We start from the raw sequence: 17,789 nt of genomic DNA, 5'->3' as shown, positions 1-17,789 counted from the left end.
GATGAGGTAAAAGAAAGACAAACGAATCAAAGAATAAAGGAGACTTAGATGATCTAAACTAAGAAAAAAAGCAAGAAATTTAGTAAAAGCAATATGTTATTTTTATAATAAAATAAATTTTTGAATATACTTACCCGGTGATTATATAAGCTGCAACTCTGTTGCTCGACAGAAAACTCTACGTTAAAAATCCGCCAGCGATCGCAATGCAGGTAGGGGGTGTACTTCAACAGCGCCATCTGTCGTGCAGGTACTCAGTACTCAATGTAAACACAGAACTCAATTTTCTCCTCGGTCCACTGGGTCTCTATTGGGGAGGAAGGGAGGGTCCTTTAATATATAATCACCGGGTAAGTATATTCAAAAATTTATTTCATTATAAAAATAACATTTTTCAATATTAAACTTAGCCGGTGATTATATAAGCTGATTCACACCCAGGGGGGTGGGTAGAGACCAGCAATAATTGTTTACATTATTATGAGCTAAGGATTTTTTATTTCATTTTAGCAGTTATTCAAAATAACAAACATAAAATAAATAAGTACCTGGTAAGGAAGTCGACTTGAACAATTACTCTGCCTTTTTAAGTACGTCTTCCTTACGGAGCCTCGCGATCCTTTTAGGATGCTGAGCGACCCCTAGGATCTGAAGTATCAAGGGTTGCAACCCATACAACAGGACCTCATCAAAACCTCTAATCTAGGCGCTTCTCAAGAAATGACTTTGACCACCCGCCAAATCAAGTAGGATGCGAAAGGCTTCTTAGCCTTCCGGACAACCCAAAAACAAAAATAAAACATTTCAAGAGAAAGATTAAAAAGGTTATGGAATTAGGGAATTGTAGTGGTTGAGCCCTCACCCACTACTACACTCGTTGCTACGAATGGTCCCAGAGAGTAGCAGTTCTCGTAAAGAGACTGGACATTCTTAAGATAAAAAGACGCGAACACTGACTTGCTTTTTCAATAGGTTGCGTCGATTATACTTTGCAGAGATCTATTTTGTTTAAAGGCCACGGAAGTTGCGACAGCTCTAACTTCGTGTGTCCTTACCTTCAGCAAAGCTTGGTCTTCCTTATTCAGATGGGAATGAGCTTCTCGTATTAACAGTCTGATAAAATAGGATAAAGCATTCTTTGACTAGGCAAAGATGGTTTCTTAACTGAACACCATAAAGCTTCAGACGGGCCTCGTAAAGGTTTAGTTCGTTTTAAATAGAACTTAAGAGCTCTTACAGGGCATAAGACTCTTTCTAGTTCATTTCCAACCATACGATAAGTTTGGAATATCGAACGATATTGGCCAAGGCCGAGAAGGCAGCTCGTTTTTGGCTAGAAAACCAAGTTGTAGAACATGTAGCCGTTTCGGATGAGAATCCGATGTTCTTGCTGAAGGCATGAATCTCACTGACTCTTTTAGCTGTGGCTAAGCATACCAGGAAAAGAGTCTTTAAGGTGAGATCTTTCAGGGAGGCTGATTGTAGCGGTTCGAACCTGTCTGACATAAGGAATCTTAGTACCACGTCTAAATTCCAACCAGGTGTAACCAAACGACGCTCCTTCGTGGTCTCAAAAGACTTAAGGAGGTCCTGTAGATCTTTATTGTTGGAAAGATCTAAGCCTCTGTGACGGAAGACTGATGCCAACATGCTTCTGTAACCCTTGATAGAGGGAGCTGAAAGAGATCGTTCTTTCCTCAGATATAAGAGGAAGTCAGCTATTTGAGTTACAGAGGTACTGGTCGAGGATATGGATACTGACTTGCACCAGTTTCGGAAGATTTCCCACTTCGATTGGTAGACTCTAAGGGTGGATGTTCTCCTTGCTCTAGCAATCGCTCTGGCTGCCTCCTCCGAAAAGCCTCTAGCTCTCGAGAGTCTTTCGATAGTCTGAAGGCAGTCAGACGAAGAGCGTGGAGGCCTTGGTGTACCTTCTTTACGCGTGGCTGACGTAGAAGGTCCACCCTTAGGGGAAGTGTTCTGGGAACGTCTACTAGCCATCGAAGTACCTCGGTGAACCATTCTCTCGCGGGCCAGAGGGAAGCAACTAGCGTCAACCTTGTCCCTTCGTGAGAGGCGAACTTCTGCAGTACCTTGTTGACAATCTTGAACGGAGGGAATGCATATAGATCTAGATGTGACCAATCTAGGAGAAAGGCCTCTATATGAACTGCTGCTGGGTCCGGGATTGGTGAGCAAAATATTGGGAGCCTCTTGGTCATCGAGGTTGCGAAGAGATCTATGGTTGGCTGGCCCCAGGTGGCCCAAAGTCTCTTGCATACATCCTTGTGGAGGGTCCATTCTGTTGGAATTATTTGTCCCTTCCGACTGAGACAATCTGCCATGACATTCAAGTTGCCTTGGATGAACCTCGTTACTAGTGATATGTCTAGACCTTTTGACCAGGTGAGGAGGTCCCTTGCGATCTCGTACAACGTCAGAGAGTAGGTCCCTCCTTGCTTGGAGATGTACGCCAAAGCCGTGGTGTTGTCCGAGTTCACCTCCACCACTTTGCCTTGAAGGAGAGACCTGAAGCTTTTCCAGGCCAGACGTACTGCCAGTAGCTCCTTGCAGTTGAAATGCATTGTCCTTTGAAACGAGTTCCATAATCCCAAGCATTCCCGACCGTCTAATGTCGCACCCCAGCCTACGTCCGATGCGTCCGAGAAGAGAACGTGGTTGGGAGTCTGAACAGTCAGGGGAAGACCCTCTCTTAGGTTGATATAGTCCTTTCACCAAGTCAGACAAGACTTTATCTTTCCGGAAACCGGGATCGAGACCGCTTCTAGCGTCTTGTCCTTTTTCCAGTGAAAAGCTAGATGGTATAGAAGAGGACGGAGGTGTAGTCTTCCTAGTGACACAAATTGATCCACGGATGACAGTGTCCCTACCAGACTCATCCACAGCCTGACTGAGCAGCGTTCCTTCTTCAGCATCTTCTGGATGGATAGCAGGACTGGGGGCTGATCGTCTTGTTCAGCAACGTCCTCATCAGAGGGTTCCTCATCCGAAACTGATGAGGAAACGGCAACGGAGTGGGCAACGTCTGACTCGCTGAATCCGGTCGCACTGGTGGATGCGTGACGGAGCCGGACGCAATATCATGGAACTGCTGCACAGTCTGTGAACTGTCAACAACCATGGGTGCGCGAGGAAGTACAGCGTCAACCCGAAACTGTCTAGACCGTCTGGGTTGTGCAGTCAACACCCTACCGGGTTGCTGAGGTTGACGCACTGCGTCACAACAAGTCACCTCTGCTGGTTGTTGAACATCCTGAACGTCAACAACCACCTCCGAGCGTCGCTTAACGTCAACGTGCGGCTGGCAACCCACACTGGGTCGCATCGGTGGAGGAACCACCTCAACTGGCAGACGCGAGTAGGTTACCTCAGCGTCAACAGGGCGCACAACCGACCGGTTGGAAGGTTGTTGGCCAGAAGGAGGAACCACCTCAACTGGCAGACGCGAGTAGGTTACCTCAGCGTCAACAGGGCGCACAACCGACCGGTTGGAAGGTTGTTGGCCAGAAGGTTCTTCTCCGCATTTAAGTCCTCTATCAAGGACGCAAGCTTGGACTGCATGTCTTGCAGCAAAGCCCATTTAGGGTCTACGGGAGCAGGTGTGGCAACAGACGGGGTTAGCGACTGAGGCGGAACCGTTTACCATCCCTGAAAGCCTTGTTATGTGTGACATAATAGTACAGCAAAACTTCAAAGGCTCGACAAAAGCTGAGAAGTTGACCTGTAAACAACTTGGAGCGTCTCCTGGCTAGGCGCCAGGGCGAGTCTACCAGAATTGAGAAGTCTATCTGGGCAGAGGCATGAACTCCCAAGCCGAGAACTTCTCTCGTGTCATATCAGACTCTCGCTCTATAAGCCAGTTTAAAAGAAGGGAAATCAAAGGCTGTATCCCTAAAACTCCTCCTGGTGCAAAAACCAGTCGCCTAGCCAACGTAACGCTCTCTAGGAGAGCGAGAGAGCACTAGCTTAAAAAGAACGGCTTCGAAGTAGCTAGGCCTAGTGTAAGTTCTGACGTTAAGGCGAACGAGGAGCAGCAGTTACAAGATCCGGACGAAGATCCTTAAAAAAATCATCATGATTTAATTAAAGTCCATAGGAGGCTAAGCAGCTTAAAGCTCCTCTCCATCTGACAGAGTCCTCAAGGGAATATCAGTAGGAGGGAGAACAGCAACTTCCTCATCTACAGGAACCTTGTCCGATAAAAGCTAGGTTACCTCAGTGAGTCTCTCACTGGTGCATAAGTAGCAGACCAGAAGGCAACGTCATGTAACTGCTTGACAGTCTGTGAACTGTCAACAACTGAACTGTCACCACAACAGGTGTGTGAGGACGTACAGTGTCCACTCGAGACTGCTTTGACTGTCTAGACTGAGCAGTCAAAACAACTCTAGAATGCGGAGGTTGACGCACCGCGTCAAAACAAAACAACTTAGACTGTTGTTGTACCTCGCGAACGTCAACGGAAGGTTCTGTGCGTCGCTGAACGTCAACATGCGGCTGGCAGGGTACACTGGAACGCATGGGTGGCGGGACTCTCTTGGAGTGCGGCAGAAGGTCGCCTCAGCGTCCACAGGACGCACAACCGTGGTTGGTTGTAGGCTAGAGGTTGGTGTAGTGTCAACCTTCTCCGCACGAAAGTCCTGCATCAATGACGTTAACTGAGACTGCATGGTCTGCAGCAAAGACCACTTAGGGTCTAAAGGAGCAGGTGCGGCAACAGACGGTGTGACTGCCTGATGCGGTACCGCTTTGCCTCTCTTAGGAGGTGAGCAGTCGTCGGAAGACTGCAGCGAGTCCGAACTGACCCAGTGGGTACAACTGGGCCGTTGGACTTGCGCGGAAAGGACAGACTTGCGCTTAATAAGCCGCGAGACCTTGGTCCATGGTTTCTTACGAGAAACCTCTTCCGCAGACGAGGAATAAATGGGCTCTCTCGTCTTAGAGTGGGTGGGGCGATCTTGGGTAGATACGCCCGAAACCACAGAGGGAAAACGTCTGTTCGTTGATCAAGGCCTCTCGAACCCATAAGTCGTTCGACATTACTTCTCCCCTGGGCTTGGGAGCTTGCAAGAGGTCCCGGACTAGGTGAACGACAGGCATGAACAGACGAACCCTCGGACGCAACACTGTAACACTTTGCGCATATCACTTTATCGATTTTCTGTTTTGCACTTATTTCACTGAAATCGAAACTTTTACTGATTTCTAGCTGAAACACGCAATTCTACCCTTCATTAAAAGGTAGTAATTGCGAAATCAGTCGTAAAATGCAGCTCATTAATACTAGCAAAAAAAAACAGAAAACATATATTAAGATAAAAAATTCAGTGGCTGGGAAAGAGACTAAACGCTAGTTCATATAAACTACGTTTTCAATCTCTCACCGCACATAGCCTGGGGACAAGAATAAAACCCTAGAAACGTTTTACCTTTCTCCCCGTACAGAGACTAGGGACGAGAGTAACACGAGAACAACGTTACCCGCTTGAACGGAACGTTTTCTCTCCTCTCTCTCCCTCCGTCTCTATCTCTCTCTCTCTCCCTCCGTCTCTCTCTCTCTCTCTCTTTCTCTCTTGATTTCGCACCTAAGAGAAGAGAAGAGCCCAATTATATATCGTCAAAAAAACATGTTATTTGACTAAAGGAAAAAACTGAAAGGTTTTCCAAATAAAAAGTTCCTTTAATTTAGAATTTAAAACATTTAAGCTAAGAAAGAATGAACAAAACGTCAGAATCGATTTACTCTTACTGCAAAGTGAAACCGTGATACACTCTCTCTCTATCGTAACGATAGAGCGCATGTTGAACGTCCTGAACGTCAACAACTGCGTAGTCTAAACGTTAGTTCATCTTTGAAAACAGTACGAAGACTATCAAAGAAATTCTTTCATAAAACACTACATTTAAAAAGTTTTAAATTCTTTAAAGGCTAAATACGATATAACGGGCTCAACGTTGATTAACTTCGGTTCCAAGTTAGGACCGCCCACTATCAGGAAAGGTCGCATATAAACAAAACATAAAAATTTATTTTTATATGTTTATAATAAATGGAAAGTTAATCGAAGAGGCCTAATAAAGGCGGAGAGATATAAAATATATAGATCTATAACGTGTTAAGCAAAAATACTAAAAACCTAAACACACTTCCGTCTAAGGGAAGGGTCGGCCATTTAAAAGTGAAAGAGAGTCCATACTCTCTTTGTCACCATAATTAAATCTATCCAAAACGAGTTCAAGTTTTGAGATGAAGATAAAACACCTGCATAGCGAAAGCTCAAAACTAGAATAGTGTACTTCACCAAATAGTTGTGAAAACAAATCCAGTTAGTAACAGCGAATTAGTAGGTCTTGCCGGTAGCCCGACAGAGAGAAAATTGAGTTCTGTGTTTACATTGAGTACTGAGTACCTGCACGACAGATGGCGCTGTTGAAGTACACCCCCTACCTGCATTGCGATCGCTGGCGGATTTTTAACGTAGAGTTTTCTGTCGAGCAACAGAGTTGCAGCTTATATAATCACCGGCTAAGTTTAATATTGAAAAATTATTATTATTGTCATTACTAGCCAAGCTACAACCCTAGTTGGAAAAGCAAGATGCTATAAGCCCAAGGGCTCCAACAGGGAAAAATAGCCCAGTGAGGAAAGGAAATAAGGTAATAAATAAATGATGAGAATAAATTAACAATATATCATTCTAAAAACAGTAACAGCGTCAAAACAGATATGTCCTATATAAACTATTAACAATGTCAAAAACAGATATGTCATATATAAACAATAAAAAGACTCATGTCAGCCTGGTCAACATTAAAACATTTGCTCCAACTTTGAACTTTTGAAGTTCTACTGATTCAACTACCCGATTAGGAAGATCATTCCACAACTTGGTAACAGCTGGAATAAAACTTCTAGAATACTGTGTAGTATTGAGCCTCATGATGGAGAAGGCCTGGCTATTAGAATTAACTGCCTGCCTGGGATATTGAAAGGAGAAGACCTAAATAGCCACATAGGTATGGATCAAGTATGTTTTGAGGATATGATCACATACTGATGCTAAATGAAAAAAAGAGAAGCATCCTGCTTTTCCAACTATGGTTGTAGGTTAGCAAGTAATAATAATAATAATAAGAATAAGAATAATAATAATAATGGTGGAATATTGCCAAAGATCTAGATTAAAATTGCTGCACACAATTTGCAAGAAGAAGTTCAGAGAGAGCTTGATAACATACAGTATAGGGATATAAAAGCTGAAATGGTTTAATTCCATTATGATTAAAATCATGGAAAACTTAAAAAGAAATAAAATCGAACGACTACAATTTTAAGTGAAGTTTACTTGACCCAGCAGAGAAGGAAGATGAAATAAACCCAATTGAATAGCTATAAAAACATGGCAACTGTAAAAATCATCCAGAAATATTGAATAAAAAAGTATAACCATCATATATAAAAGGTAACTGAAGAGATCCTTCAAGCTATGGCACACGAGAAGCAGGAAAGAGATGCACAGTACACAAATTGATTGATTGATTTTAAGTTCTCTGGCTTCCAGTAATCAAAGATACATACAGTAAAAATGAGGACGACTAAAAAGCAAATGGACAGACCACATCACATTTTGGGAGTAATGGAATCAGAATCTTAACCCAGAAGAGGGAAAATAAAATATTCTACATATCAAAGAAGCTGAGAATAGATGGGAAGTCTCAGAACATATATATTTTTAGATGAATACTTCTTTATTGGTATTGCCTAAAATAATCAACTCCTCTTTGCTGAAAAATTAAACTTTGTAAGATGACATTATGAACTTCAACATTGAAATAGGGCTACTGGAATATTGGATATAATGTAGTTCTTTCAAAAACTTCTGAATGAAGACAATACACATGAACTAGGGGATGCTTGTATAACAATTGTACTAAAAAGAGCTCATAAATGAAGAGGTAAAAAGGGACGCAAGAAAGATGAAAAACAGAAAACCACCAGAACTATCTGGAAAACAAGTACAAAATAAAAAAAATTATAATCATATAAAATAAAAAAAGATAAAATTATCTTTAAATTATGATAACTAAGATAGATAATACTTAAGCATTTTACAAAATCATAAAAGATGTGATTAAGGACTAATAAAAAAAATATTTCCAATTGGCTTCATTGTAGAGAAACTATTTATACATCATCGTCCTCCCAACAATTCCACGATAAAATTGATGATTTACCATGACACCACAGTAACTCAGCCTGAACATCAGATATCATAGTAACTCTTCGCATGAACGTCATATGATGTATAGCAAAATTACTGACCTGGCATTCCTGGTGCTTGCTGTCGAGGAGGCAAAGAAGAGTCGTGCGAGGCACTTGGATTAAGAGGCGGAGGAGGTAATGGCCGGGCAAAGCTGGAGCTGTCATCGCCACCTACGCTTTCTGAGCACTCGGAGTCATTTATCTCATTACCTACGTGTTATAAATACAAAGCTCTCAAAACTGGACGGGCACAAACGGTATACTATAATCGACTCTACACTTTAACCCTTTTACACCCAGGTTATTTGGAAATTTCCAACCCTTAACCCCCAAGGGGTTATTTTTTTCCCAGCACACTTTGCTGTATATTTTTTTTAAATTGCTCTAACAGCCTTAATTTTTCTCATAGAGAGGTCAGGTTGGTCTCATTCTCTTGGAAAATGCCTGAATTTTCTAAAAAAAAAAAAAAAAAATCAAACATATGAAAAAAAAAAATTTTATGGCATTTTTTTGAAAGGACGTACCGGTACGTCCATGGGGGTAAAGGGATGGCTTTTGTGAAACGTACCAGTACGTCCTTTGGGGGTAAAAGGGTTAACACAAGTACAATGATGCTAAATTATATACAGCCTCTCCTCTCACTATACTATACTTTAGTTCTAAACATGCTAAAGATTTTCAATATGATTATGAGTAATACTAATTCATATACAACCTTTTCTCATTCTATACTCTAATTAAAAACACTAAGCATTACTAGTATTTACATATCCCAAAGCTATATTACAAAGGACCCAAAAAATTTTCAGGAATTCGACTATTAGCGGTGGGGTCCACAAATTCCTTAAATTAAGGATTTTGGATATTAACAATTATTTCTGCATTATCCCCGGATAGTCAGTATTTGGAAAAATAGAACTAATTCATCAATAGTATTCAAAGATATAACAGCAAATATGAGAAAGATAGAAAAGACAGGTAACAATATTCACACTTATATAATAGCCAATGCAGAACAACACTCTTAGTGTCAGAACACATAAGCAGTTCAAAACATCATTACAATATAGAAGCTATACAAAACTGCACTATACGTTTTGAAAGAAAAGCAATAGCATTCAGTTACATACCAGCAAATACAGAACAATATTCAGAGTTTATTACAGCATATTCAGGACATCAATTAAAGAATGCTCTCATTCAAGGGACAGGAGCAAACTAATATTATATCAATGAATTTCCAATGAGGCTTGTCTACAAAGATTCATGTGACCGTTTCCAGCTCTGCCGTTGTAGATATCTACATAAACAACTCCAGGATTTGTGTCTTTGTCTGAACAAAGTACAATCAAGGAGGTGGTCATGTTGCAGAAAAGGTCTGGGTGTTAAACTGTATGCTGTATACTGAATATAATAGATGGTGGTCTGAAACTATCTGGATTGCAGATTCTAAATTGAGTAGGAGGTTTTAGAGTTTTAGATGTTTATAATACATAACAGGAAGAAATGGGGAAGAAAGAAGTTATGAATGCTTTAGTGAAGAATAGGAAAGTCTTAGATGAAGAAAAAGAAGAGCATCCCTGGCATCTTGAAAACACACGAGTGTAGGAGGAGATGAAAAAGTCAAGAAGCGTCAGAGAATATAGATAAATAAAAATGTCCGACTAGTAGACCGAACAAAGTCTTATGTTGAGTACATAACATCTGCACGACAATATGGAGCAGAAACAAGGGAACTAACACAGAAAATGGAAGAGATTAAGGCAAGACTTTAGAATGCCAAGATTCGTTTGTGGCAACTGAGATAGTTTTGACAAGTGATGAGAAGGAATGAACAGTATTTTGTCCCAATGGTAAATAAGGAAGCAAGATGAAATCTATTAGAAAGCCAAGGAAATCATGGAAAAGGCTGATAGATGAAAACTTAAGACCTGATGGGAGTTCAAGAAATGAAATCAAAGTATGGAAGAGGATGGAAAGAACTCATTTTCCGTCTAATCCTGTAAAGGGAAGAGCCGACATAAAAACGCTTATTATCATGATTATGAAGCCATTTAGTCTTACCTCTTACAAATGAAGCAGATTCGTCCCAAGACCGACTAGAATTTTCGGTCCTGTCATCATCATAGTCTTCATCCTGGGACAGGAGAAAAGAAAAGGATGAAAAAAATTTTAACAAGTTAGATTAGATATTCTGCAATTAGTTATGACGTTAATCTTTGTCTCAAAATTTCCTAAAGACTTTACTTTTGTCAATTTCATATCTTGAAAAGTCTGCTTTATGTTTAGTTTAAAGGACTCAAGTACTGTACGGTATTGGACGTAGAAATATTCATACTGTATAAGTAAAAAAAAAAAGGCAAATGCTGAAAAGGAAACTTACTCTATTATCTTCATCTTCTTCCTGCTGGACTTCTGGTACGTAGAAATCATCCTGACGGGCAAGTGGGCCCACAAAGATAATTTCATTTTTATCATTGTCATACACTTCTAGAAAAGGGCGTGCACAAAGGCTGCGATACTCTGTCAACAATAAATAAACATATTTTAAGTGAGCACAATAAAGTATAAAATTGAACATTTACTTCATAACTAAACTGAAAAGTTGGTTAAATTGAACCTAGTTATAATGCTGATTAAAACAAATAATTACCGGCACATACTATACAGGACTCAAACTTGCCACGAAAGAAGACCAATGTCTATAATGATACATTTCAACTCAAGTTTGTTATATAAATATGACATCTTCTACAGTTACTTATGCCTACACACCTATTAAGCTATACTCAACACAAAAAAAAAATAGCCAATAGGGGAGGGCCCCTGGTTTCAAATGGAATCCCACACTCGTGCCACATCTCCACAGATCACCTGCCAGCCTATTTTCGCCAATATTGTACCACCTTCTTACCCTCTGTCTTTGTCTTTCTTTCTCACACTTTTTTTTTCTATATACATTACATTGAAGTATTTACAATAATGTACCTGAACTTATTCTAACTTTTCTTCCCCACCACCCCTGCGGTAAAATTCAATGAGTGTTTTCTGTATAAAGGTTCCCCTCATCCTAAACATGGCATTCAGAGGGGGCCCTTCCACGCCCATGCGCCTGACGTTGCTACTTTACACACACTCTGTGGCAGTACACACTCAAGATGAGTAAAATAATAATGTATGGAAGTATAAACAGAAGAGGGGAGCTCAACTTTAATGACCATGGAAAGAGGAGATTTTTTAGCAATAAGGAAGTGTTAGCTCAAAGAAGCAGTGTCCTATGGGTAAATAAAGAGCAAAAAAATTAAGGAAAATAGGTAATTTTTCTAAACCCAAATATACAATCTAAAGAAGTAAATGCTTAAAAAAAATAAAATGACAGAAGTGCAAGAGGAATTGGAAAAAAAACCTTAACTCAAACAAAAAGTGACTCACAAACGTACCAATATATTCACGAATGGCTGGGTAAACTTTCATGATGGCCACGATTATGGATATGGTGCTCTTAAACGGAAACCGTGTCTGAACAGCATGATCTATGGCTGGAAAGGTGGCAAAGTGGTATCCGTGGTCCTCTAAAACTTTGACGTGCTCCGGTGGCGTAGCGCTGCCGTTCTCCGAAATGATGATGCCGACGATGTATCGTAATTTATGAGCCTGTTTCTGTGTGGGGAATGAGACTCATATTAATATGCTAGGTATGAAAAGTACATACAGGTAACACAAATTTTGTTGTGGCCTGATTGGTAACGTCTCTGCCTGGTGCTTGCCAGTCGGGGGTTCGAGTCCCGCTCAATTTCATTAGTGCAATTAATGTCTGCAGCCTTACCATCCTAGTGAGCTAAGGTTGGGGGTTTGGGGGAGCCTATAGGTCTATCTGTTGAGTCATCAGCAGCCACTGCCTGGCCCTCCCTGGTCCTAACCTGGGTGGAGAGGAGTCTTGGGCGCTGTTCATATAATATATGGTCAGTCTCTAGGGTATTGTCCTGCTTGCTAGGGCAATGTCACTGTCCCTTGCCTCTGCCATTCATGGGCAATCTTTAAACCTTTAAACATGACTCAAAAAATTCCGACAATTTTTGTTTTATTACTAAAAACCAAAGTAGTTTTAGAATTACACATTCTTTTTATTTAGAAACATGGCACAGTGACAATGCCCTAGGGATTGACCACTGATCAACACCTAAGACCCATCTCCACCCAAGCTAGGACCAGGAAGGGCCAGGCAATGGCTGCTGATGACTCAGCTGGTAGACCTATAGGCTCTCCCAAATGCCCTATACTTAGCTCAGAAGAATGGTGTGGTTGTAGACACTGAAGGAACTACCAAACTTGAGTGGGACTTGGGGTTCGGCGATCGCCAGGGCGGGATGTTTCAATAGGACACCGCAACCTACTCTAGTCCTCTGAAGACTTGTATAATTCAAGAGAAGTAAATAGAAAATATTACTCTACTAAATAAAGATAATTTCTAAATCTTAAAACATCAAGATTATTTTCTATTAAGTACACTTACTGGACTACAATTAAATTAGATAACCTGCATTGAACATACTAAGAAATTACTTATGAAACAAATGAAGCCATTGTCTGACATCAATATCTACCGGTATTTGAATGTAAGAAGTTATGTTGCATAATAAATTATAAAAAAAAATAATCAGAATCATGACAAAAAAAAACAAAAAAAAAAAAACACAGAAATCTTATAAATGTATTAATAAAGTGTGCATAAATAATGAACTATATTCCTTCACTAAAAAGCAAATTATTCTGTGAATTGATATAGCATTCATGATAACAATACAATTCACTTTGGTTTTACTATTTAGATACTTACATTTCTAATTTGCATGAAGCACCCTACAGGTCTTGCTTTCTATTTTAAACAGTTATTTGTGGATGACGTTGAGCCAAACAATGTATTTGATACAGATTGTCTAGTGCCCATTCTATTTCATATGAAAAAATCATGCTACAAAAGCTACTCAAAAACTAATTAATTTCGTATCCTGAAGTATTACTGTCCACTTATCCTGCTTTGGAAAGTGTTATGATAGTGATCTGAAACCTATTAAGCCTGAATACAAATGCTAGCGAATAACTGAAAAGATACAGAGCAAAATATTAACTGGAAAGAAATTATTTTCACACACCAAGGCCCGCCTGAACAGATTCTTAGTGTCTGATGGAGGGCGAGAAATAAACCCCTAAAAGTAAAAGTAAGTACAAAAGAGATTGACAGTAAGTATGTAAGTAACAATGTCAGTCAACTAATGTATTGACTACATCGCCTTCCTCACTATAAACATTCTAGATTTGCCAATATTTTATTTTTTATTGCACTTTCTACCAGACTATGTATTCTCGTCGCTGCATCATCTGATTCTGTCAGAAAAACTTATATCTTTGCCATTAGAGGTAAGTCTCTTTTAAGAATTAGAATTTCCTCAAGATAATTATCAATCTTATTTTTTTTTTCTTTAGAATTTCTTTAAGGGTACAGTATTAACAACCTTATTTTTATTTTAAATGATTTTATTTCATGTTTTTAAAGATCTTATTACCAACCTATTTTATTTAACTTTACTTACATTATCCCATTTAGGAGAAGCTCTTCTAGGAGAACAATCCAAAATCAAACAATTGTTCTCTAGTCTTGGGTAGTACCATAGCCTCTATACCATGGTCTTCCACTGTCTTGGGCTAGGGTTCCCTCGCTTGGGGGTACACTTGGGCACACTATTCTATCTTATTTTAGACAACTTCCAAAGACTCAAAAAATAGTGTCAACTGTATCAAAAATTATAAACACCTATATACCATACCAAGCTTAATCGGTGTAATGCCTTATCTGACAATCACAATACAGAGAAGCACACTCATAAACCTCCAAGTGGAAAGAATCAAGGTTAGTTATTGGTAAGCAAGGAATGCTTTAAAAACATTCAGTAAATACTTACTGTTTTCGGATCATCGTAGTATACTCCAATAGTCCTGTACTGCGGCAGAAGTGTGTGAACCTGCGTATATAACATTCCAGATTCCTTATAAGGTCCTCTGGCAAATTTGTAGGCAATCTTTATCTCCCCTATGTCTGGTCTGAAAAGAAAACGAAACAAAAAACGGCTATTACTAAAAATAAGAAAGTTAATTCTCAACAATTCGCTTTCCACTGATACGAACCTATTATACTTATAGGTAGTAGGTTGGCCACGGCACCAGTCAACCATTGAAATACTTACTTACTTTACTTAATTTAAGGGCTACTTTTCTGGTCCCATACAGCAGGGGAACCCTCTCAACAGGACCTCCGCAGTCATTTCATCATGTTCATTCAAAAGCATTAATCAAACAGCATTCATCATTTCACACAATATATTGCTCATTTATTGTCAAATCCACACTATCAAGAACTTAGAAAATAATTAAGTCTTCAGTTTCCCTTGAAAGCATTAACATCTTCAGTCTTTCAAATGCCTTGAGGGAGCTTATTGTTTAGAGCCCACAGTAGACATGTCTTGGTTCCACTAAAGGATGTTACCACATCGACCACCACAACTCCTTGCACACTTTCTATTATTTAAATTAATTAGGACGCCATGATCCGACTCATAGAACACTATAATAATCCTGACACGTGCAAAGCTAAATATACAGGTATGTCTCCTTAGAAAATTGACAAAACTCAAGAGCTGGCAAATCAACCAATGTCAATTACTTATGAACAAATACATCTTGTTGTATCGACTCAATCTTCAAGCAATGTATTTTAGACAGAATTCTGGAAGTGCATGGTAAATCTTCCCTTAGCAACTCACCGGCCTGGTGGCAAGTCGACCATATAGTGAGAAAAAAAAACAGCATTGACTCGGTATGCTTGACAAGTCATCTTATAAGCCATGACAAAACCTAACCTGATTGTTGAACACATATATAAATGCATATGCATATATATATATATATATATATATATATATATATATATATATATATATATATGTTTTATCCCTCGCTGCCAGATTATAGTAAACAACATACATACATACATACATACATAATATATATATATATATATATATATATATATATATATATATATATATATATATATATATATATATATATATATATCTGAAACTATTCATTTGCGATGGGAACGAGTGTCATTTTCGAAGAGAGCGTATTTTTTTTTCTATAAGAAAAAGTAGTTGTTTTCCTAGGTTACATCGCCCTGTCATACACTACAATGAAACCATGAAACCTATATATATATATATATATATATATATATATATATATATATATATATATATATATAACAGCCTTGAGTTAGTACGTTCGATGAGTCATCTTGTAACCCATAACAAAAGCATTGTATTCCATGACAATACCTAACCTAGCGTATCATTCATTCTCAAGCCTTGACAAAGCTTTAAATACATATAAGATCACTGAAACACGACAGGGCAATTAATAAATATAAAATAGAGGGACAAATAAATATAAAATAATCGTAAAATAATCTAATATACAAAAAAATACTCACTTGCAAGTCTGAACTTCGACTGTCGTAAGGAGACCGGAGTGAATCAGGAGACCTGTCACTGTAGCTACGACAAATAACAAGAGGATTAAGAATCCCCATAATAAGGCCGCGTCCGTCTCCATTAAGGTTAATTATCAATGAACGGCAAACTTAAAGGGTAATAAAGGGGATAATCACTAATGCGTAATAGCTTCCGAGTCTCGGGACCTTCTTGTTGTTGATCCTAAAACTACCTCGAAGTTCTTCTTCTTCTTCAGTACAGTCTTCAGTTAGTTTTATCCTTTCAGGATTGCGCAGTATGAATGAGTTGCGCTTTAGCGAAATAGTCTTCATTTGTTTACTCCAATATCCTCAAAAAGACTTTTCATAAACTTGATTACGACTTGTTGTTGTTGATCATAAAACTGCCTCAAAGATAAAGTTCTTCTTATTCTTCAGATATTAAACAGTCTTCTGTTAGTTTGATCCTTTCAGGATTGCGCAGTATGAATGAATTGCGCTTTTTTGAAATAGTCTTCCTTTGTTTACTCTAATATCCTCAAAAAGACTTTTCATAAACTTAATTACGACTTGTTGTTGTTGATCCTAAAACTGCCTGAAAGATAAAGTTCTTCTTATTCTTCAGTTATTAAACAGTCTTCTGTTAGTTTGATCCTTTCAGGATTGCGCAGTATGAATGAGTTGCGCTTTATGGAAATAGTTTTCATTTGTTTACTATGATATCTCATAAAAAGACTTTTAATTACTTAATTATAACTTTTTGCTATCACTAGAACATCTTCAGATTTGAGTGGATTAAACGGTCTTCTGTTATTTTGATCCTTTCAGGATTGCGCAGTATGAATGAGTTGCGCTTTACCGAAATGGTCTTCATTTGTTTACTATAATATCCCATAAAAAGACTTTTAATTATTTGATTATAACTTTTTACTATCACTAGAACATCTTCAGATTTGAGTGGATTAAACAGTCTTCTGTTAGTTTGATCCTTTCAGGATTGCGCAGTATGAATGAGTTGTGCTTTAGCGAAATAGTTTTCATTTGTTTACTATAATATCTCATAAAAAGACTTTTAATTACTTAATTACAACTTATTACTAACACCACAATATCTTCAGATCTGATTGTAAGAATTCTGCTTACATTAATGTTTTAGATAAACAAAATCACAACTATTGTCTTAATAGAAGACGTCCGTTTCTCACGGGATTCGATGTATGTGCATGACAATAAAACGATTGCTATGCACCACTGGTTTTACTGGTTACAAGTTACTGGTTACGAATTCTTGCTATTTAGCTTAGTCATGTGAGAGATGCCAGCGGTAAAATGGAACCTCTGGGAGATTTCAATAGATTGTTATCAATCATCTTTATTAATGAAATGGAATAATGGCATAGTTACAGATTTGTAGAGAAATGTATGTTCTAAATATATTTGTATATCAAATAATATTGACGATGCTATCTGTCTACCAATGTATATATACAAATATAAACTGTCTTATAGGGATACTGTTCATTAAATCATATGACCTGTTGATGGAATTAGATTGCAGATTATCATTGCAAATCAATCGTACCTAAAATATCAGATCAGATGAAGTAAATGTTATAAGCAAAGCAAACATGATACACTAGTTTAATCGAGCCTTCAAAAATGATGGCTAAATATTTAAGAAGCTACTGTACACACACACACACACACACACACACACACACACACACACACACACACACACACACACACACACACACGAATTCAACCCTTCCCACCGCCTCCCCCTTTCCTAACTATTCAATATTTCTCATATAGTTTATTTCCTATTTCCTTTTCCCACTGGCCTATTTTTCCCGTTGGAGTCCTTATGCTTATAGCATCTTACTTTTCCAACTAGGGTTATAGCATAGCTACTAATGAATAACCCACCTGTGCGTGAAAGAATATATATATAGATAT

The 17,789-nt window shown here is 38.6% G+C and overlaps 1 protein-coding gene across 4 annotated transcripts in view; it reads right to left on the bottom strand.

Annotated features, from left to right (window-relative positions):
• Positions 1 to 16,084, bottom strand: part of LOC137623124 (testis-expressed protein 264 homolog) — a 44,131-nt gene extending 28,047 nt beyond the window's left edge. For 3 of the 4 annotated variants that reach the window (XM_068353796.1, XM_068353797.1, XM_068353799.1), the window contains exons 1-6: positions 15,831 to 16,084; positions 14,245 to 14,383; positions 11,725 to 11,944; positions 10,668 to 10,807; positions 10,349 to 10,421; positions 8,345 to 8,494 (exon numbers count right to left, since the gene is read on the bottom strand). In XM_068353796.1, coding sequence (XP_068209897.1) covers positions 8,345 to 8,494; positions 10,349 to 10,421; positions 10,668 to 10,807; positions 11,725 to 11,944; positions 14,245 to 14,383; positions 15,831 to 15,952 — 844 coding nt within the window. In that variant the 5' untranslated portion in view covers positions 15,953 to 16,084. The remainder of the gene's footprint in view (positions 1 to 8,344; positions 8,495 to 10,348; positions 10,422 to 10,667; positions 10,808 to 11,724; positions 11,945 to 14,244; positions 14,384 to 15,830) is intronic. The other variant, XM_068353798.1, reaches the window with a different exon arrangement.
• Between the last annotated feature and the right edge of the window lie 1,705 nt (positions 16,085 to 17,789).

The sequence above is a fragment of the Palaemon carinicauda genome, chromosome 30 (assembly GCF_036898095.1).
Source record: "Palaemon carinicauda isolate YSFRI2023 chromosome 30, ASM3689809v2, whole genome shotgun sequence".
Classification (NCBI taxonomy): domain Eukaryota; kingdom Metazoa; phylum Arthropoda; class Malacostraca; order Decapoda; family Palaemonidae; genus Palaemon; species Palaemon carinicauda.
Note: the sequence above shows the minus strand (reverse complement) of the source record. Positions and strands in the feature narration are given on the sequence as shown.